The sequence below is a fragment of the Perissodus microlepis genome, chromosome 14 (assembly GCF_051167445.1).
Source record: "Perissodus microlepis isolate ML-2025 ecotype Zambia chromosome 14, ASM5116744v1, whole genome shotgun sequence".
Taxonomy (NCBI): Eukaryota; Metazoa; Chordata; class Actinopteri; order Cichliformes; family Cichlidae; genus Perissodus; species Perissodus microlepis.
In genome coordinates this window covers 37,623,279-37,646,173 of record NC_140474.1, presented here as the reverse complement: position 1 = coordinate 37,646,173, position 22,895 = coordinate 37,623,279, and the positions used below count along the sequence as shown (strand labels likewise).

General features: G+C 40.5%; 2 protein-coding genes across 4 annotated transcripts in view; one reads left to right on the top strand and one right to left on the bottom strand.

The window, feature by feature from the left end:
- Positions 1 to 3: 3 nt before the first annotated feature.
- tex12 (testis expressed 12) lies at positions 4 to 9,919 on the bottom strand. Of its 2 annotated transcripts, none has more exons than XM_084951637.1 (5): positions 9,775 to 9,919; positions 5,424 to 5,552; positions 3,294 to 3,393; positions 2,778 to 2,829; positions 4 to 1,041 (listed from the first exon to the last, which is right to left on the bottom strand). In XM_084951637.1, the coding sequence occupies exons 2-5, from the start codon at positions 5,520 to 5,522 to the stop codon at positions 897 to 899; spliced, it is 396 nt and encodes a 131-aa protein (XP_084807763.1). In that variant the 5' UTR covers positions 5,523 to 5,552; positions 9,775 to 9,919; the 3' UTR covers positions 4 to 896. The 2 variants fall into 2 exon arrangements, with proteins under 2 accessions (XP_084807763.1, XP_084807764.1); XM_084951638.1 differs by having other exon boundaries at positions 5 to 1,041; positions 5,424 to 5,537.
- Positions 9,920 to 20,111: 10,192 nt separating this feature from the next.
- The window catches only part of sorl1 (sortilin-related receptor, L(DLR class) A repeats containing), an 86,327-nt gene continuing 83,543 nt past the window's right edge, over positions 20,112 to 22,895 (top strand). Inside the window, exon 1 of one of the 2 annotated variants that reach the window (XM_084951158.1) lies at positions 20,112 to 20,621. In XM_084951158.1, the coding sequence (XP_084807284.1) occupies positions 20,301 to 20,621 (321 nt within the window). In that variant the 5' untranslated portion in view covers positions 20,112 to 20,300. The remainder of the gene's footprint in view (positions 20,622 to 22,895) is intronic. The other variant, XM_084951156.1, reaches the window with a different exon arrangement.

Genomic DNA, 22,895 nt, shown 5'->3' with positions numbered 1-22,895 from the left:
TCATTTAAAGAATTCCTTTATTTTCATGGCATAGTGATATGTTAAAGCATACATGCCTTTTTTCAGACTTAAGGTTTTATTAGGTGTCGATATAATCTGTGTTGAAATAAAATCCTTTGTTTCTATTGTTTTTCCTCAGCTATCTGTAAATGAAAGTCGTGAGGGGTTTTTTAATATCTGCCATTTCATGCATTGCTATAAAAAAAGTAAAACTGATTTTATGATACTGTTAAGGTAATGCACAAATTAACACAGAACACATTTTGGAGAAACCTCTGTGACTTTAAAATGTACAATTTCAGAAACATTCACGAGTCACTGAGCCTTCTGTCAATAAATAAAGCTGCATTTAAACACCTGGTAACAACATTTATTCTCATAAGAAATGCTTGGGGGCACCCTAAGATCAAAACGCAGAAAACAAAACTGCACTATTGCAGCATTTTGCTTTGACGAGGATAAACCCTGCAAAGTTTTGTGTACAGGGTTTGTTTTTTTTGTTGTTTTTTTTATAAACAGTCATGAGGTTAAATTAAATTTCATTTATGCTTTTTTTTTTTTTTTGCACTTTTATGCTGTGAAGAAAATTCTGAAATAGATATTTTATAATGATGCATTTGGTCAGATGAGTTTTACAACGAACTGAATTGTAAACCTTCAATAATCAAATTGTCATTGACCATTATGTTGGACTAAGGACACATTTGACTCAAACCCAGAACAATAACATATTTCTTACATGTACTTGAACAGCAGCAAAGAACACTGGGAAAGAACAAATCTTAGAATCCGGTTCTACTTTAGTAAATGAATAAGTACACCACACAAACAAAGGTGTTCACAAAGTCAAACAAAAAGGTGTGCTACCTCACACAGGTGACAGAGCAGGCAGCACACTAACCTTCCAGTTTATCAGAAATAAGAGCCAGTGTTTCCTTCAGATGTTTCTTCTTCTCTGTGAGGTGACCTTCCAGGTTTCGTGCTTCAGCCAAAATGGCCTCCAGCTCCTTTATCTGTGAGGTGTCTGCAGCAGCTCTCTCCCTACAACAGTGGACAAACACTGACCGTGAAGCTGTGCAACAACAAAAAGTAATCAGTTGTTTTAAGCCAGCAATAATTTTGGTTTAGACTGGAACAGGATGAAATGCTTCACTTCCGTGACATTTGTCATTTATGATAAATTTACTTGCTTCTCTGAGCTCTAAGCTAAGTTCCTCTTCCTCAGTCACATTTTTACCTTCAAATTAGACATTTTATATCAGTCCGTGTCCCTAATTTCATTGTTAAGCGGGACACATACGGCCCGCTTTGATCTTAAGTGGGCTGGACCAGTGAAACTCTTTCTGTCAGTGTCAAGTTACATGTTTAGCCGTTTTTCTACATGATATTACAGAATTACTTTATTAAGTCTAGTTATAAAAAACCGTGGTGGAAAGTTAAAAACAAGCTTTTCTTTCATTTCACTGTTAAATGAATTTGTGCAGTATGAAGTGGAGGCTTTTATTAGTAGCAAAAGCCTTAAAACTTACGAAAATACAGTTAAAAGTCCAACATTTGTGTTTGTGGTGAGCAGCAGATCAAACAAGAATTATAAATGGCTTCACGTGCACATTCAGCCGCTGAGACTCATTTTGACACTGAGCCATGGCTCTGTGCTACATGCACACATTTCTGCATCTCTGTCATCAAAGACTTTGTATATAGTTGATGTCATTTTCAGTACTGAACTGTAACTTTAGTCTTTGTAAAGGAAGCCATTTTTATTCAGTGTTTTCATAAAAGCCTTGTATGGATTTGCTACTGCTATGGAGAACATACATGAGCTTAAAACCTGGACGAGTTTGGATTCCAGTCAGTCTTTGCGTGTGGCCACATGGTGTGCCCATCAAAGTAAAGTCTCACCTCTGTCTGCATGGATTCTCAGCAGGGCTGAAGATTTGGCTCCCACATAATAGCAGACATATGAAATTATCTCGCGGGCCGGATATAACTGTATCACAGGTCAGATGTGACCTGCCGGCCGTAAGTTTGGCACCCCTGCGTTATACACTCTATGCTCTATTCTTGGTACATCCAAACATTTAATTTCCTGGTTCATCAAAGTTTTTGTTACACCAGTTACTGCCAGTCAATTCAGGGAAGTCTGACTCAGTAAACTGGGTGGTGCAATTTCAGATCCCTGTTAAGCCCTTCTGTCAATTCCAGGTACAGGTTAACACAATTTAAAGTTTTGTATAGGTTTCATAACAGATTTCTGCCTCTGTCTCCTCTGTGTGTGGTAAATGTGGTATTGCACAGTCACGCGTGTTGTGGTCTTGGCCAGGACATATTTGATTGTTTCCCCAAACAGTGCGACTCGCCCGTTCACCTGGACTGTAACCTGGCCAAAATTGACTGCTCGGACGAGACTGTGTCTTTCTCGTCCCTTCAGAGGCGAGCTCCAAGGTCGGGCACGATCGCTGCAAAAGCACTGATTCTATTCGAATGGAAATCAGCATCACATCCCCGTTTTAAAAGGTCACGTAATGAGCTGCTGCTTGTGGCTAAACTTGAACGGACTTGGTGCGGTAAAGGCACCAAAGGTATATTCTTTTATCTGGATCCTGCCAAACATCCAGTGCTGTTCTGCTACAGTAACAGTCAAAGGTTTGTACACACCCATCAGGATAAAGCTGGTGCTGGTAGAATACTACATTCCCCTTCTTCATGAGAAAATGTTGATCAGCCATGTTTAATTGGCATCATGGGAAAGAATCAGTCTTGACTTGTGTAAATACCTTAAAGTTTCAGCAAACTCAGAAACCAGCACGCTCAGCACCTTGCTCACACCTGTAACACAACAAGAAAGCAAGTCCATGTTAGGCGTGCTGCAAATGTCTTTGCTTAGCTGTCATTTCACCATTTTTTCAGTATGTTTTTAATGTGGATACGTATATAAATACAAGCAGGTGTCGTTGCAGAAATTTAAAATCAGGCTGCATGACTAATGGAACAATTGCACTAAGACACGTATCTGCTGACATCATTTCAGAGCAGCAAAAAGATGCGAGCTGTTATCATTTAATATCAAGAGTCTTACCACTTCCACTGAAAGGTCAATAAATTATATCCTGTTTTTTAACACAATCACATCCTGTTTATGAAGCAGCCTCACTCTAATTTGACATCATGCTGCCAGCCAGAGGAAAAAAAAAAAAAAAAGAGAAGTGTGTTTGCTTTTGTTTCCACTAAAGTAACCAAAAAGTTACCATACACAACACTACACCGTTCACACTTTTGCATAACTGGCATACCTGCAGCTATAGTCTCAAATGGATTGGCTGACTCCAAAGAGGGGGCCTTCTTTTTCTTTTTCTGTGGAGAGTTCTCCTCATTTACATTTGCACATTCCATCTGTTGCAATGAGGAAAAAAAAAAAAAAAAAAAAAAAAAAAACTGATGACACTAAAATGTTTTCATGCATTCAAACATCAACCTAGCGGAGTTTCTCCTGCTCTGGAGAGTGACTATGTACACAAGTAGGTCTGGGCCATATCATACTGTTCACGGTAATACTGGTATAATGTTAGGCAACGATAAGAAAATGAAATGTTGTGATAGAATATGGGTAAATGCGCATGCTCAGTGCCTTTGTTTTCATACGCACATGGCCGAAAACGCATGGCAGCGACGGAGAATTAGAAGGGGGAAAGCGGATCGTTGAATGAAACGAATGAACCTGAGCTGGTTTGGCTTTCGTCCATCAGATGCACAACAAAGCACATTTTTTGGTAGCGCATGCAAGCGGGCCGTCGTTATTACTGTGTTTTTCGGACTATAAGGCACTCTTAAAATCCTTTACTTTCCTCAAAAATCAACAGTGCGCCTTATGGTCCAAAAATACGTATTTGACTTTTTTTATTTGGCACACTGCCGTTTCATGTTGCAAAGCAGCTCTTTTTAACTTGTGTGGATATTATACATGGTTATGCTGAGGATATGCCAGCCCATTTCCACTGGAAATGCCTTTTGGTTAAACTGTCAGCAAGGAATTTGCATTTGCACTGTTACATCAGCTGCTTGTTTAAGTGAAAATACATTGATGGGTGTTTGCACTAAGTTGTGGACTTGTAAAGTATTTTGTTTGCATTAATTATATTGTCAGCTATATCATTATCGCGAATTTTCAAATATATATCGTGATAAATATTTTTGGCTATATTGTCCTGCCTTACACACAAGCACAATTTGTCCGCAGTGAAATGTTTTAAGGAAGAATAACACTCCCAATCTACAAAGCATTTTTCACACATACACCTCAGCCCTGAACTTTTCTAGATCCACATCTCTCCATGTAATGGAGCATGATCCTGCCAGCAGAGGCTCTATGCGGTCCAACACCATGAATGTGAGAAATGTGCGGTGAATAGGTGATGATCATGTGACCTGCCTCCCTCACCAAAAGCAGAGTGTTTCCAGTCTCTAAGGCTACTCTGGACAATGACTCTCCTGCCACTGTAAGGAGTTCATGTGGGAAAACAGCCTGAGATGAACAATCTTACTGACACTAATGCATCAAAATTACACATACAGAATATTAAGAACAGCCTAATGAACGACTGTCTTCACACAGATCCCAGCACAGCTACTATTTTTAGACTGCTACCGTGAAGCTTGTTGATTTCACGACGGTCCTTCATTGTGCAACATCACCTCTGTTTTAAACTGGCCTGAACTTCACGTGAAGGGTTTGTTTCCCGGTTTGAGACAGTCATCGAGCCTCAAGGACCTGAGGGAGGAAATTCAAAGGCAACACCTGAACAGTAGCGCGTGCCACAGTGGCATCGTCGTGCAGGAAGACGGACCACACCGGAACAACCATCTCAACCACTCTTCAGATTTGCTTCCTTTTCACTCTGTCCACTTACCAGAAATGAGAGTCCTTTTAAAATGTCACTAACGTAACACACTGTGTGAATGAGGAAAAGACTGATCACACTGAAATATTTAATGCTTCCAAACATCAAAGCAGGCTTTCTCCAGGCTCAAATGGGCCTCTGGAGACTGCCTGTATCCACGATCGGGCCGTACTGAAACCAAAACCATCTCCTAAAGGAGACACAGCATGCATTGTAGAGGCACAAGATAATACCTTCAAAGGAGTGGATCTAAAAACACACTGAAAGGAAGAGCAGCCAAATTGGATGTCAAACCTTCCACTAGAAAGAATTACATGCATATCAAGAGACAAAAACAAAGATTTCGGGACCCTTTTTGAAAGATGTGGCTCTAATAACGAGTCAGTCTAATAACTGATTCATGTTACTCATGCACCGGTGGGTCTGCTATCATTTTTGAATGGACACAAATATTAAAAATTATTCTCTGGATTTCCATTTTTTAAAGAAACAAGTTTTGGGCTGCTATTGGACAGCTATCCTCACCTGCTGAGAGCTCGTCTGTCTCAGCCCGCTGTTGCTGTTCACCATCATGTTTAGTGCTGCTGGCATCAGTTTTCCTGCCGTTGCTCCTGCGTCCTCCATTGTGAGACAACAGAACTGCAAATGGAAAATCTGACATTTAAAAAAAAAAAAAAAAACAACACTCAGCTTTGTCAGCATCAATGTTACAGTGTAGTTTGAATTAATGTGGGTTTGTGTTTTAATACATACAAATGATAAATCAGCAACACATAACAGAATCAGCCAATTAAAATATTGTCCAATAAAATGAAATAAACTCCCAGCTTACTTATATATTAAGATTTATGCATTTCTTTTAATTGAAATTTACACAGAAAACTACTAATTAAACCCAGTTCAGCATGTTACTGATACTGCATCCCACGATGAAAAACACTGCTATCTTTCTTAGTGTTAAAATACCACTGTCTGTTTAAAAGGTGACCTTTGCAAATGCTGCTTTTGGCTAACAATTCATGAGTCTGAGACCAACACAGCATGTCGAGCACAATGTAGTCCGTCTGTTTGATTCCTCTGTACTGTGACGAGGACATCCTGAACCTTCTGCCCATATTTGTGTTGGTTTAAATAACACATGACACTAGCTTTTTTTCCCCAAAAAACATTGTGCATTGGAGCTTATAGCATCAGGAGCTCTCAAGTTAGACTTTTTTTCAGATATTATGTCTGTACGGTTTTTAAAATATGAGATTGTTAGCTTCAGCTTAGTAGGATTCAGAAATGTACAATAATGTTAACCCTTTCTAATCAAAACTTTTATTCAGCATCCATTATGGTGGACGGCAGGACTTCCTAGCTCCCGTTTCCAACCCATTTTCATGCTTCAGGAAGCAGACGGCTGAGAAACGCAGAGAGGATTTGACTCAGATTTGAAAAAGGGGAGTCTGACTTATAGTGTGCAGGGAATGAGGTGGAGGAGGCCACGATTTCTTAAACTATTTACTCTGTTGATTTATAGAATTAATATTTGCTAGAAGTGCAGTACTGTACCTTTCTTTACTTTAAAGAGTCAATTTCAACTCTGCTGAAATTGGGTTGAAAGACTTTCTAACACAAACAGGAAAACAGGAGAAACTGGCCACAGTAACCAACACTAGATTACATTTAAAGACTAATGAGGTAACCAGGTTTCTGAAAATGTCAGAGTGCACAAACCACAGGGAGATGCTTCTCTGTAAAAACAGCTCAAAAAAAACTCTTAAGCATATTTAAGCTCGTATGTTCATATCAATGGCCTGATTTGGAAGTGGCAGAGGCAGGAAGTAACAAAGTAAAAATACTCTGTTACTGTACTCAAGAACTTTCTGGTATCTGCACTTTGCATATGCCTCTTTTAAAGCAAACATATGTGTGCATCTTAAATGAAAGGAACAATGACACATAAAAAGACAATCCTACTGGTGTTTCCATCACCTGTGCTTATCACACAGAAAGGGATGAAAGAGGCACAAAGATAATTTATCCTTAATCAAAAGCGCTATACAGGGCTGAGGTGATAAAGTAGGCCAAAAGTAGTAAGGCTTTTAAAGTGGCAGGTAGGGCTGCCACGATTAGTCGACTAGTCACGATTCCGTCGACTATCAAAATCACAGACGACTAATTTAATAGTCGACGCGTCGTTTGTAAGATCCCAAAAGACGCAGGAATAAGTAGCAGGATTTAAGAGTGTAATAACGGACTGAAACAGAAGATGGCAGCACTGCATGTACAAGGATGCCAGCTGCCGTTAAACACCAAAGAAGAAGAAGAAGAAGCTGTGTCCCAGAATTCATAGTGCGGCCCATCGCGGCCCTGCTCCGTTTCCAACAATGGCGGCAGCTAGTTAGTTTTAATATTACTCTTATTATTCTTTCTGGGTCACAAAATAAATGTTTTACATATTTTCAGGCGAGAATGTAGCTGTGTAAACCTCAAATATCTGCTCAGTTTATCAAGACACCACATATTTTCAAAAGCGCGCCGACGTCTGTTACCCACTAGCTGGATAGCTAGCAGGGGGCAAGGCTCACTAGAGCCGTGAGAACACCGGACTCCTGGCAAATCGTTTTCAAACCCACCGCCGTCTTTCGCTACTCAGGTTAAACATATATGAGTCACTTAGATAACTTAAAAATGTTATTGTTTGGCTTTTTTCAGTATTTTATTTGTTCCTGAGTAAATCGGTTTGGCTGAGATTAAAGTTATAGTTTTTACACAGCTGAATAAACATCAAGCAGACAGCTGATTATCAGAAGTGTGAGATGCTCGAGAGTTTACTCCGGTGTCCTGTTATATTTTAGATAGCAAGGAGTTTATTAAGCTTCACTGAAACAATCTGCAAATTTCATTAAAATTTAATAAACTATCATCTTGTCTTTATTTTTAGTTAGCACATACCTTAAACACTTAAAGCTGTAAGCTAATGATAGTTATATAAGAGCAGATGCTGCTGGTGCAATAAGCTGTACTTTTACGTTGAATGGATGATGATCTGATTAGTCGACTAATCGCAAAAATAATCGCAGACTAGTCGACTATCAAAATAATCGTTTGTGGCAGCGCTAGTGGCAGGTAATTAAAATGCAAAGTTTCTAACACCTCTAAAAATATCAGCAATTACACAAACCGTTTCTATGTACTCTGTCGCACAGTGTGCATGTTAGCTAAAGGTACCGCCGCTGTATTTACAAGGAGATGAGAGCTAAATTTACTCAGAGATGGAGAAAGACAGGAAGAACTAAGTTCTATTTAAAGGTATTTGATAAACAGGAAATGTAAAGCTTAGGTGTAATGTCATCAGCTTTAAATCAGATATTGGATCCGTATGGTGTGAAGTTGATTTTTTTTTTTCTTCAAATATTGTGAAACATCCTGAAGTGTATACTTTGTGTTATTCAGTGGTTGTATGAAAACACCCAGCAGTCTAGCGCAGGATAAACAGGTTAACTTGCTGTATTGTGGTAAATAAACAATAAAAAAAAAAAACAGTTTTACTGTGTATGTGTTGGACTGGTACACAGTGGCTGTATTGCTCATGGTCAGAGTTAGGTTAGACCAAGTGTAGCAGAGATGAATTTGAATTTAAGCTGATGATGTGTACATTTGCCTCGTATGCAGACAGTATAAACAGTATACTGTCAGTGTAGAGCAGGGCTGTCAAACTCCAGGCCTCGAGGGCCGGTGTCCTGCAGGTTTTAGATCTCACCCTGGGTCAACACACTTGAATCAAATGACTAGTTCATTACCAGGCCTCTGGAGAACTTCAAGACATGTTGAGGAGGTCATTTAGCCATTTAAATCAGCTGCGTTGGATCAAGGACACATCTAAAACCTGCAGGACACCGGCCCTTGAGGCCTGGAGTTCAACATGTGTGGTGTAGAAGGTGAAATACTTGGTTAAATGTTGTTGAATTCAGTTGTGTAAATCCCCAAAAAGCAGTAAACCTGAGAGGAGCAGCAGCACGGGTTAGCTGATCTCAGCCTGTACAAAAATAACCTGTGTGAGTTCTCAATAGAAATGAATGCGAGTTGTGATCCTTTTCCCCAAACTGAGCCACTACACCTGATCTCTGGGTTCCCCCACCTGCTGAATCCCACTCAAACTCCCGATGACACTCATTTTTCTGTTTGGGTTTGGGGAAAAGGTAAAAGAAACAATAATAATACTAATAACAATATTTTATAATGACATTAATAAAGCACAAGGTTCAGTTAGCTTTGTACAAAATTAGCTGGTAGAAACATCCTTCAAAGAGCTACTTATTACCTTCTTGAAAAAGTTGAATCAGTACTTCACTATATACCAAAGTATTTTTTAAGTATCTTCAGTTAAGTAAAGAGTATCGGTACTTTCGCACCTTTGATACATCAAATTCATTAAATGAATACAGACCTTCAAGATTAATTAAATTAACAAATGCGACTTCTGATAAGGGGAAAAGAGTAATTCTCTTTGGAAAGTGAGGCCTTTCTTAAACGGACCAACAAGGCTGTGTCTCTATTTGTCAGGAGATCATGGAAGGCCATGTCCTGTATATCCCGTCCCCACAGCTGCAGAGCCCTGTCTTACACAATGCTTAGTTTCCATTACAGGCTTCAGCTGGTGTCACTTTGCTCCAGCTCAGGCTCTTTGAAAGCTGGGACCTTCTTCTCTCAGCTCTCACCTTCCTCATTAATCACAAATTCAACTGTGAGAAGTTATTAGTTAAAACTCTGTTTAGCAAAACCTTGTTTTTTCTGGTTTACCGAGTTAGCCTAGCTGCTAATAGCTACTTAACAGCTACTTTTGCTAAGATTTAAAAAATAAAATAAAATAGAGGTAACAGGCACTTACAATATGTTCAGGATCTATGTTGAAGAGTTAAATATCTTCATGTAGTCGTTGAAAAGATGTCAGAAGAACTGCAAAGTAAGTTACTCCACTGCTAATTTCTATATAGTCCAATTAGAAGTTGCTGTCAATTTAAACGTAAAAGTCAAAGCTGTACCGCGCGTCTGATGAACGTTCGCTGCTCCTGGGAAATGTAGTCCAAAATGTAGCATAAACAATAAATAGCAGACTAAGAGTGTGAAGGAGGTGAAATTTCATTAAGAAATGCTGAAAAACACATTCATTTAACATCCTTTGCTTATTTTGCTAATAATTTAATATATAGTTGTAGCCCTTAATCTTTTCTGCCTGTTCCATAAATATACTGCTGACTTCACACATTCAATCAGTCAATTAAAGAACTTTCATCACATCAAAGACATTAAGAGGGAGAGATGACACTCAAAGAATCATGAATGTTTTGAAGTTTTCATGTCCTGTTGAACCCTAAAGTTTATTTTTATAATGTTTCAAATTAATGACCCAAAATACTGCAAGTGCTTGAACTTACTTATGTAAGGACCCATGAGCAACTCTAAGTGGGAAAAGGCGCCAAACCAGTATATATTTCAGTGTAGCTGTGTAAGTAATTACACTCACATTCTTCTTAATCATTGTTTAGTGATTCCTCATAACATACTGTAACGTCCCAATATGGTGATAACGCATCAAAGCTCTAATTCAAAGCTAACAACCATTAATTTAAGCTAAAAAAGACAAACTGTCTGCTAACTGCTTGTCATGAGGGGTACCTTCAAATCTCTTCATTTTTCCTGGGTGAATCAAATCAATGGAATTATACAGAAAAAGATTAGTGCTGCCTGTGAGTGAAGTGTGCATGGGATGAAGCTGCTGAGGTGGTGGATTTCAGTGCAGATCAATGCTGCTGCCTTGTGGCAAGAGAGTAGACTATGACATTGTACAGATGAACCAAAGAAGAAAGTACAGTTAGAGATGTGCTTTAAAATGGCTAGGCTGTGGTAATGATGCTCAACTGCTTCTTTCCATCTTTAAACAAAACTCACCAGTAAACATGACTTAGACTTAGACTTAGAGGGAACTCTTGGTCTGATGTAATATTTCATGTAATTATCCTTTTATTGTTGTTATTATTAGTAGTATTTTGGCCTTTCTTTATTGACTGGGATCAATATCATGTCACGCTCAAGTTCTTGAGGGGGTGGGGTGGGGGATCAGATACAGGACTTCCACCCAAGACTCTGCAGTTGTATATTTTAATTCTTCAATGTAGACCCACAACGACAATGTGTCCAAAGCCAAAAAGGAATGGTTCTCACAGTTATGTTACACAGTAGTTTTGTTACTCACTTTACTGCGAAATTAGGCAGGAATGAAGTACATTTCAAGTACAAATGAATCCCCCCCCCCACCACCACCACCACCACCAAAGAAAACCCAGCATCTGTAATATTTCATTTTCATAGAAATAGAGTAACTTTTTTTTTAATGAAGCCTGTAAAAACCTTGAGTTACCGTGTATCTCAAAAGGACATGTAGATCATTTCCACAGTAGCAGCTGTTATCTGGCCAGCTTCATTAGCAGATGGTGTCTTGTGTTTCCAGCTGTAATGGCCACCTGTTCTCACTTGCAGGTGTGAAATTGCTGAAATCTGCACCTTCTCACTCTCACAAGAGCCACGACCTCCGTTGTCTCTATTTCACATCCCTTTTTTGTAACGTAAAGTTCTGTGCAGTGGCTGAATACAATTATGTTGTTGTCCACTTTTATATTTATTCATATTTATATATGTAATATATGTAAGACAGGCAGCACGGTGGCACGGTGGTTAGCACCGTTGCCGCACAGCAAGAAGGTCCTGAGTTCAATTCCACCATCAGGCCGGGGTCTTTCTGTGTGGAGTTTGCATGTTCTCCCCGTGTTTGCGTGGGTTCTCTCCGGGTACTCCGGCTTCCTCCCACCGTCTAAAGACATGCAGCTTGTGGGGATAGGTTAATTGGATAATCCAAATTGCCACTAGGTGTGAATGAATGTGAGTGTGAATGGTTGTCTGTCTCTGTGTGTTGGCCCTGCGACAGACTGGCGACCTGTCCAGGGTGTACCCCGCCTCTCGCCCTATGACAGCTGGGATAGGCTCCAGCGACCCTGAAAAGGATAAGCGGAAGTGAATGGATGGATGGATGGATGGATATATATGTAAGACAAAGTGCTATTATGTCACCACTTAGTATTTTCTGTAGTCAAGTATTCCAGCGATTCATGCATGTAATTTCAGCTTGTCTCATATTTGTGTAGATGTTTATTCGACGTGTTTAGAGACTTTTGACCTGTTTTGGGACTTTTTGCTTCCCCTGTGTTTGTTTTCTGCCTCCATGTTTGCTTACTTTGGATCTTTGGCTTTCTCTGTAACTGCTACCTGATTACTCGTATTAACAACATGGCTGCTGTTGCCAGGCAGCTGAGGAGATTGTTAAACGCTGCCTTGTTACAGTGGATGGATGCAGCTGCTGATTCGGCTAAACTTTCTATTATGTTGTAGCTGGAACTGTAAAAGCAAATTCAGACCAAACAAACAAACAAAAAACAACAACAGCAAAAACACGCTAAAAATGTTATTTAAAATGATCAGGTGGAAATAATCAATAATCAGAGAAACTAAAAAAAAGTAATACCTTCCATCAGTTCAAAGATTTTATATCAGAGCATAATGAAAACATATTCTAGTCATTACCAGGTTTTAAAATGAGATCAATAATAACACATTATATATTACATCATGTCTCTTCCTGCCACAGCACTGCAGTCAGGTTTGAAGTCTGGACTTTGTTTGCACAACTCTGATTCTAGTGTCATGTAATTAATATATCCTTAGTATCCTTATTTTCTTATTATATTGTTTTATGTACTTTAATCATGAAGGTTTGTAGAGCAAGGCCACTTTTGACTCGCAAACTAAGTGCTCACCCAGACTGAAAACAGGAAGTGTAGAGCTGCACAGCATATTAATAAATACAGAAAGCCAGACAGAAAAGAGGAACTTTGCCTTATAAGCAATGTTTGCATTGAAACTGTGACGTGTAAAGTACCAAAATAAAACCTATATGAGACACACTTTATGATTCTAATGTTAGAGATCCTGCAACTGGTGTTTGGGCTGTGCAGGGGTCTCTCTCTTCCGGAGGATGATTGAATAAAAAGAAATATAAATGTTTTAACACACTATGAGTCGGTTTTCTCTGTTCTATCGTGGGGACAAAAGAATCGGGGTTAATACTAGTCTTTTTCAGCCGTTCTCCTATTGATTTGCTGCTGTGCTTGGGATCGTTGTCGTGTTGCATGAGCCACTTTTAGCCAAGCTTTAGTTCTCAGACAGACGGCCCCACATTTGACTCTAGAACACTTTGGTATACAGAGGAGTTCATGGTTTATTCAGCCACTATGAGGCGCCCGGGTCCTGAGCTGCAAAACAAGACCCAGACTCAGTTAGCTGTTTGTAAATGGACTGGTTCTTATGTAGCGCTGTTTCCATCATGCACACAAGCACTTTTCTTCTCATCTCTGATTTCCTCTGTTTGTCCAAAGCACAGTCAGTCACTCATTAATATTTGAGTGGTAACATTTTTACCTTGTTCAAAACACAAGTGTGCACAAAAGATGAGACCAACATGTTTCTCTACAAGCACGGGGCGGGAGTGTGTGCCTAAGAGGAAAGAAGTGGTTCGTCAGGGCCAAGGTGATCTTGTAAATTTTGCAATGAAATTTGTTTCCTGAGCAGATGACTCCGAGGTGACAGGCAGAGGGGTCTCCAGTATGGTGGAGTGGAAAGGTCACGAACGAATGCAGAACAGGTGTCAAGCCGAGAGGCTCCACCTGCAGCGCCCACAACTCCCTCGGAGTAAATATAAAATGGACTGTATTCTCTACTCTTTATAACAACACTTTATACAACATGTTTCATACACACATTCACACACATTCATACTCATGTTCAGTATTTGTGCCAAGGTACTGATTCAAGCACACTGGAGCATCCAGGGATCAAAGCGCTAACCTTCCGATTATCAGAAGACAGAAAGAGAAGCTGAAGGAAAGGAGGAGGAGAAGTTTCAAGTAAACAAACATTCCTGACACGAAGAATAAAGAACTAGTGGTGTTTGTAGCAGCAAACAAACTTGAGCAGATTGGTGGCACAGACCACGTCAATGCCTTTGTATAAATGTTCAGATTTCCTTCAGTTCTGTTCTTCCATTGACTCAGTGTTCAGCTGACACTCGGGTGGATTTGATGGAGAAACAAACATGGCTGTGTCTCACATTGTAGCTGTTTACACGTGCACTGCAGCCCTGAGCCTTTGGAGAAATTACACTGAGGAGGTTGCAGTGAGAAGGCAAACATCACAGCCAGATCAGGCATTAAACAATCTGTAGCCCGTCATCTCCTTAATGTTCTACTTCCTGCATGCTCTACAAAGGAGGCTCCAGGAGTGATAATACATCTAGAGCTGATAGTTTGCTGTACGAAAAGAAGAAAAGAAATGTGTTGATTCAACACAGATATGGTAAACACTGGTCTAATAGAATTAACTGGAAGTATCTGAAAAATAAAAGGGTTTCCTCAGCTTTAGCCTACACTGTTTAGTACTGTGCACTTATCCATCTCACAGTTACTAAATATGGCCAAATATGGTAACGTCTCAACATTAGAATAAACTTGGAATGAATGGAAACACATGCAAACAGCAACATTAGTTCAAAAGACTTATTTGCAGAGGCTGATTGGATTTATTTGATTTGATTTAGTTAGTTTGTATATTATTTAGCTGGGGTGTGTTTGTAATCAGATACACGTGAGGTGTGTTAGAATACCTGCAGTATTTCACTGTTTAGGTTTTTAGGGGAAATCTTTTAATTTTATTGGTGGCGGTATGACCAGCATCTATTTAAGGCGGGTTTTTTGAGAGGCTGGGTTGTTCATTTTTAGATGTGTCGCTGGTGAGCATGTTAAACCTCTGTACGTGGAAAAAAGAATATATTCAAAGCTTTGAAAAACGACTGAAGGCTCGTGTGGTTTTTTCCCCCATCTGGTCCCCTTCACATCACCTTGCGACCGTTACAATTTCAACACATGAAACAACAGTATAGCTAACATTAGCACTGCAGCAGCTGAGCAGTCGTAAGGTGGATGGGAGAAGCCGCTCTTGTTATGAGGAATTACAATAGATAACGGAAGTTAGCTGCTTCATAATGACAGCAACTTGACACACACACAAAACCCAACAGCACAGTTAACCTCTTAACATCCACCATGACACCAAAGACAATCTAGGGTCCAGACTTGGTTTATTTTAAGCCACATGCTAAACAAGCCATTCTTCAGAAAATAGAAGATGAGATATTTGTAATGAATCCTCATACTTTTTTTAAATTACACTTTTCTTTTGCTGGCATTTCCAAACAGGTGAAAGGTTTGTTAATTGAATACTCGATTTGGTGGAAGTTAAGACATTTACACCTGATTCAAACTAAACCAAACCAAAAACAATAGGCCTGTCTCTAATCTGCATTTTATACCATGATTAAACCCTGCTCCTGGCTGCACATTATACCTGTGATATTGTTATAACAAAGACTAATTCTTTTGTCCAGTGGGAACCCAGTCGATATCCAAATAATTCAAAGATTGTGCAGAAAAAAAGGAGAATCTTGGAGGATGTTTCTGAAAGTAATCTTTGAAGAAAGAAATCAATGAAAGTAAAGTGGAGGAAATCGACCACCAACTGGAGATATTGTGGAGAAATATGGTAATATTGCAGAGCTGTATAAACAATTTGCACTTTGACTGCACACATAGCATACACTAATACTTTAAAGAGGATGGGGAAGCACAGATTTATCCTGTCACAATCCAGACTGAGCGGTAGTAAAGAACAGAGCCACGTTATATTCAGAGGGATTCGTCCATGTAAGGATTTGACTCACGAGAGTCTGTGTACCTTCTGTTCAGGGTTGGCCGTCTCAGAGACTTTCTGTTGGTAACATCTACACGTCTACATGTAAAGTGATTTGCTCATTGTGCATTCTTTTTATAGGAAGCAACACAATGTCTCTGGCCATACATAAACCTGAATTCTTCTAGTGAAAATGACCATTTAACATGCATATACACTAAACGATGGCACAGCAAATGTATCGTAGGCTTTCCCTAAAAAATCTCTACTACTGTTAGCTAATATTGGCAATATTATTGGTGTTGGGAACAATCCCAAATTCAGGTAAATTATATGCTGATAGTAAGGATGGTTTGCTCATTTTAGAATATGAAGGTACAGCTGAGAGCTAAAGCAGCTTAACCACAACTGCACATCTAAAAGTAATTTACTAACATGCTTTACAGGGAAACAATCAACTGTTTACTTACAAAGAAATGAACAGTATTATTATTAGAATATTATATATTTATGGTACTTTGATTTTAATGAGGAGAGATGGAATATCACCCAAATATTACATAAAAGTTATAAATGGATTTGAATGCCATTGAGATAAATAAGTATTTGATTGCAAAGCAAAACATGACTTAATACTTGGTTGAGAAACGCTTAACAGCAGTAAAACATTTCTTGTGCTCGGTCACCAGGTTTGCACCCATCTCAGGAGGGATTCTGGTCCACCCCTCTTTCCAGGAACTCTTTGAATCTTTTATGTTCTTGGCTGACCCCCGGCAACTTCATCTTCTTTCCATAGGACTGAGGTCTTCAGCCACTCCATTGTTGCCTTGGTGGTATGCTTTGGGTTCCTGTCATCATGAAGTGCAGTCCACAACCCATCTTCAGTGTTCTGGATAACACTCGTCTCCACCCACTCTGTGCTACCTGCACTTCTTCACCTGTCTTCAACTCTTTAGTGTCCTGTCCATTGCTTGGGATGGATGACCCAGGGAAGTGTCCTCTATAATGTTCGGTGCAGTGACACACTGGATTGTAAATCAATCAATATGTGATTCAACCTTTAGCTTTAACTCTACAGTGAACTGTTTAAGGCAGACTTTTTTATAAATTGTCCTCCATTTTTAGAAGATCAAAATTAATGAGACAGACTAAACATAATTTTAAATATAAAAACTCTTTTTAATATCTGGATGACAAAACTTTGCAGTCAGTGACTGCCTAAAGCCTCGAACCCATGGTCAGCACCAAACGTTGTTTCCTCCCTTGAGTTGCTCTGCCAGGCCTTTACTGCAGTCGCCCTAAGCTGCTCCTTGTTTGTGGTTCTCTCTGCACTCAGTTTCAGTTTTGCAGCATTTGGCTGAACCTGAGCCTGGAGTTTACCTCTGTACACGTCAGACTTCATCCTTTTACTTATCAGCAGTCACATCATCAATAAACACTGGTGGCCTGGTTACACTGGCAGCATGACGTGCCCATACATGCAACAATGCTGCTGCTGCTGCGTTACACAGATAATGTGGTCTGCTTTGGACCATGAGCCGTTTCACTCCTCCAGATTTTTCTCTTCCCATTGCTCTTCTACAAGTCGACGTTTGTTTCATCTGTCCAAAGATTTCTTTTACAGAACGGTGCAGATGCTCACTGCAAAGTCTGATCTGACCTTCCTGGTCTTAATCACTGGTTTTTACCTTCCTAAAAATCCTCTGCATTTCCAGTCGTGAAGGTGTCTCTTGATTGTGTAGACTTTGACAGGCATACACTCCTCTGCTAAAGGGTGTTCTTGATTTGGTTAGATTTTTTTTTTTTTACCGTAATTCTGTCATCATGTCCTTTAGTTGTCTTTTGTGGTCTTTCAGTCCTTCTTGGCATTGCTGAGCTGGTCACTGTTTTCATTCTTTCTAACAAGCTAAAGTTTTTGCTGTCTCTCTGACAGGTTTATTTGGGTTTTTAAAAATGCAAAATTCAGCACTGTAAATTCTGATATTATGTCTGCTTCATTTGTCATGAGAAACGAGAGGGCAGGCCATCAAACAGCTTGTCACTGAATTGGGGCACTGTGTATGAGCATTCTTGTTATTCTCTAACAGGTTCTGCAAAATATTTGCAAAATGAATGAAATTCAAGCTGAAAGTCTGCACTTTACTCACATGTTGATTATTTGACTTAAAATCCACAGTAGATGTTTACAAAAGCAGAAGAACAAGAATAACGTCTTTGTTCCAAACTTCGTGGAGGGCACTTTATTTAGACCTTCACTATATTTTTCCTTGCATGTTCACCTTTCACCTCTCTCCCCGATACTCACACACATCCATTCTGTCTTGCTCGTGCTGACTGTCCTTCCTCTTCTTCCCAGAGCATACCTCCACCTCTCCAGACTCTCTTCCAGCCTCTCCTTAGGCTCATTACAGATCTCAGTGTCATCTTCATATATCCTCCTCCACAGAGACGCCTGCCTGACCTCGTCTGTCAGCCATCCTTCTCTTTCTCTCATTTTCTATATTCATCAGCTCCTCGAACTATTCACTTGTTAGCATATTTCCATCTTCATCATTAATCTAACCTGCTTAATCTCTCTGTCTAGCCAATGATTCCTATTCTCCTTCTTTAGTGTCAGTCTAACATACCTCTCACTATAAGCCTCTGCTTTTGTCACCGTTCTCTTTGTTGTACACCTAGCTTCCCAGTACTCACGTCTACTCATCTCTTTGATTGTCACACTTTTTCTTTCCTTTCCTGTACTACTTCTCCCCACCCAGAGCTTTTCAGCTCCTCCCTGAACTCTGTGTAATATTCGTCTTTCTTCAGCTTTCACCATTTAATCCTTTCCTCTGCTTTCATTCACTTTCACTTCTTGAATTGAAAGCCATCCTACAGACTAGCAACCAAGCGAGCTCTCCCCTGATACCATCTTGTGGTCTCCTGTCTATTTTAGATTTTATCTTCTGCATAAAAATGTAGTCCACCTGTGTGCAGCCTCCTCCACTCTCGTGTTATCCTGTCTCTGCCTCTTCTTAAGGTCAGTGTTCACAGCAACCATTTCCACCCATTTTGTAAAATCCACAACCATCTGTCCCTCTGTATTACTCTCCTTAACACCGTACCTATCCAACACTTCCTCATCACCTCTGTTCACTTTATCCGATTTCTCCAGAATTCCTGTTTCATCAAACATCCAACCTGCGGGGCACGGATGCTGACATCATTCAACATCACCCTTTCAATTTCCAGCTTCAAACTCGTGATCCTTTCCGACACTCTCTTCACCTCCATAGTACTGTTCACATTTTCTTCCTTCAAGATTACCCCCACTCAGTTTCACTTCTTAACTATACTGTGCTCATTTACTGAGAGTGGCAGAACTGGAACTCCTGCATAAAATGAAAGCTAAGGGAGAACATCCAAGTCTACACAAAAGGGCCCTGTCTGTGTGAGTTCAATACCAGGACCTTCTTACTGTGTGGCAACAATAGCTGCTTAGCGCGAGGACAATGGTCATCAGTGCTGGGTTCCCATGGAGCTTTATATGTAAATGTGAGAGTAGCAATGATCCCTACAGCTAACTCAGAGCAATAAGACAAAAGATAAAGGCCTGCCGTGTGGTATCGTGGAACGTAAGTCTGCATCTCTTTCTTCTCTTGTTTCCCCCCTCACCCCCAAACCAGTGGCAGCAGATAGCTGCCCCTCCCTGAGCCTGGATCTGCCTGAGATTTCTTCCTTTTCTTCCCACCATTGCAAAAAGCCTGCTTATGGGCTCATTTGAGTGTTGTGGGATTTCTCCAGAATACTGTTGTCTTCACCTTACAGTATAAACCACCTTGACGTGTCTGTTGTTGTGATTTGGTGCTATACAAATAAACCTGAATTAAATTACACTGAATGTCTTTGGGTGCTGTGAGTGTGTTTGAATGTTTGGCAAAGCCCATAGCCATGAATAAAAGCACAATGTGAATGTGAGACTGTGTCACTGATGAGAGCTCACCTAGTCACAGATTAATTTACCACCAGAATGTTTAATGTGCTACAGCTACAATATATTTATTGTTGAGGTGTAAGTGGTACCTTTACGGTCTGGTTGTATTTCTGTAATGTTTTGTGTGCTACATCGTCATAAATGTCCCCTTTGTAAAACACCGTTTTCAGTAATAAAAACGATGCTGATGTGTTTGTGCGAAGTAAAGAATTTACACGATATTACTGCTTGCTGATACGTGTTACATAGCAGTCTGTGTTTGTATGTGCACGGCTTTGGCTCGGGCTTTCTACATTTACAATACCAGTTCGTGTACTAGGCAGGCTATAACGTTTGCTGTTGCGCTGTTTTTTATTTGTATTTGTCAGAGTTGTCGTTGTGTAATTCGTGTGGCTCCTTAAACAAATGGCGTGGACACCGGGAGGCTTGTTCACAGCCTTTGCGTGTGATACCGATCCAGCAAAAGCATATTTGAAGCTGAGAAATGTGGTACTTCCTGAAATTTCCCGTGGCTTACGAATGTAGCAGTGGCTGCCAGTAGAAGGAGCTCTTCGGTCTTACCTAATGCAAAAGGCAAAACATACACAAACATGGCGTTATCACGAGCGGGCGAGATGCTGTCCTCTCTTCGCTGTTTGTTGTATTTATTAGTCCTCAGCGTGGCAGGAATAAACTCGTCGACTCTTCGTCTTCATCCTGAGCAGCGTTACATGCTGCCGCAAAACAGAGGATTTTTCACAATAGAAGCAAGTGAGGCTTTACTGCACGGAGATGGAGGTGGCTCCGCGGCTCGAGCGCTGCATCTGCCCGCTCGCAGTGGAATCGAAGGCGGGTCGGTCTCCAGCGTCTACCCGCAGCATCGAAGTCGCCGGAGCGCTGGTAAACCGGCGATGCCAAAGGTGTACGGCCAGGTAATATAACGCATTAACTGCGTGATACCGCTCACTTTGACGCGCACATCGAGCTTCACCTCAGCCTGACCTTACTGGTATGGGTGGCGTAAAGAAATTACGCACTGTTGTTTCCGAAGTAGCATCAATTCCTGCACCTTATGCTTGAAGCAGGCTCCTGTTGTGTGGGGGTCGGTTTACCTGATGCCTTTAAACGTCACACTGGCAGTGTAACATTACAATTCACTAAACGTTCATTCAAATGAATGTAATTGGTCAGCGGCAACCTGTCCGCGACACTTTCGACTGTCGCTGAAGAAACGAGACAAAAGTAAGACACTGCGTATGTTCAACGGATGGCTAAGTTCCCGAAACATCTCCTTTGTCGTGCTAGGGAACGGAAGCGTAACAAGATCAGAAAAGTGAATTAGGCAGAGGGTTTGGTGTCAGTGTAAGGGGACTGGGGCTAACGCTAGGTGCGAAACAAATGTCCGTGTCTTTACCTGCCGTCTCCGGGGAGGGGGGGCTGAAGTGAAATCACCAAACGTGGATCCCATACAAAGAGCCCACGGAGGCAGACAGAGCAAGAAACATACACGAGGCTCCGTATTTATCGTTAAATGCTGCACACATGACAGAAAGTGAATGAAAACATTTCTATTTAGCAAAAACGGGGCATGAAACATTCTTCCTTTAATAATGCCCCAGTGTGCAGTTTGTCCAAAAAGAATGTGAAAGCACTAAGAGGGATTACTTTGGAAAAAACAACAACAAACCAAAGATTTTGGCTGAAAAGTGAATAAAAATGTCCAAATTTTAAGTGGAATTATGCGTGGAGCTCTCCACACCCCAGGTCACTGACCTCAGTTTGGCTAAATGTAAAAGCAAATGTTTTCCTGGTGATTTGCACCTTTGGGCCACTTCCACAGCTGCTGCATTGGTTTGTCCACTTATCTGTGTCCTTGCCCCCCTCGCCCATAGTATTCTTTGCTAAGGAGAAGGTGGAGCCCAGTAATGGTTAACTACAGTGCTCTTAAGTGCTATTATAGCTTTGGTATTCATTACAATGCATTGTAATAAATATAATGCTATTGCACTCTTTGTTGTCTTGTGGGATTATACAGTTATTGAGCATGCACAGACAACAGCATGATGAAGGTTGTTTAATGAAGCATTGCAGCTTCAGTTGTGCCAAGGGAACACAACTGACAGGAAAAAACAGCTCACTTCCACTAAAGAAAAAGGAATTCATCACCGTGGTTCTCTATTTCAAGTATGATGAACTTTGCTGGAAACCTTTTCAAGTCAACTGGCTTTTATTGTCATCTCAACCATGTACAGTGGTACAGTACAGCTTGAGACGATACAGCGTTCCTCCGAGACCCCGACGCTACATATTACATACAACAGACGAACACAGGACTACGTAAAGTGCAATGTGCAAAAATTGCAAAAAAAAGCAAGACAAGGCCTTGCAATGGAAATGTGCAAAATACTGAGTATTGTGCAAAAAGTAACTTGGCGCCTGAAGGTGTGTGTGTGTGATCCCAGTCACTGAGTGTTCAGGAGTCTGAACACCTGCAGGTAAAAGTCTGTAGACTGTCGTCCTGCAGTATGATAGTAAACAGGAAAACTTTGGGTTCAGTTCTGAAAGATGAACAACATAACATCATTGCTTAAAGAAAACTTTTTATTATATTCCATATTTTCTCCAACCTGCCACATCATTCTTTGTGAGGGGCAGCCAATCAGAACAAAGGGAGGGGAAGAGAGCTAAAACACCTTTGGTCAGACAGTGGATCAACTGAGGGGCTCTGCTAAGGCTCACTATAAGATGCATAAGGATCATTTTCCAATGAGGCATACAGATAAATGTAAAAGATCCAGAGAATCAAATGGCTGTAAATTTAGGAAACAAGTCAAGTTACTCTTTTGAAAAAGCAGCAGAAAAAAGTTGGAGTATGAAAACAAATATTGTTTAGTGTTTAATCGGTGGCAAAATTTATATATTGGTTTTCAAGGAACAGACAAAAGTATCTGTGTCTGTTTAAAAACCCAACGAATGCTTTGTACGAGAGAAGAGAGGCAAATGGACGTGTTCACGAGTTGTCATCGAGCTGCTGTCTCGTGCTGACTGACACTTCTGGTGATGCCTGCAGTCAAAACACAGCTATAGCCTCCAGAGAGTCGCATCGGGATCATGTTTTGTCACTGGTGAACGATAAGGCTGGAGGAGGTTGGCTTGTCGAGTGTTTGCTCCTCAGCTCGCTGTCCCTGTTGGCTTGTAGTGGTTTG

Excerpts from the sequence above, each read along its gene's own strand:
- tex12 (XM_084951637.1), bottom strand. The coding sequence starts at position 5,522 with ATGGAGGACGCAGGAGCAACGGCAGGAAAACTGATGCCAGCAGCACTA. Across the intron at positions 2,830-3,293 it reads ATTTGAGACTATAGCTGCAG|GTGTGAGCAAGGTGCTGAGC; the intron begins GTATGCCAGTTA and ends GTTGTGTTACAG. Across the intron at positions 1,042-2,777 it reads GAGTTTGCTGAAACTTTAAG|GGAGAGAGCTGCTGCAGACA; the intron begins GTATTTACACAA and ends CCACTGTTGTAG.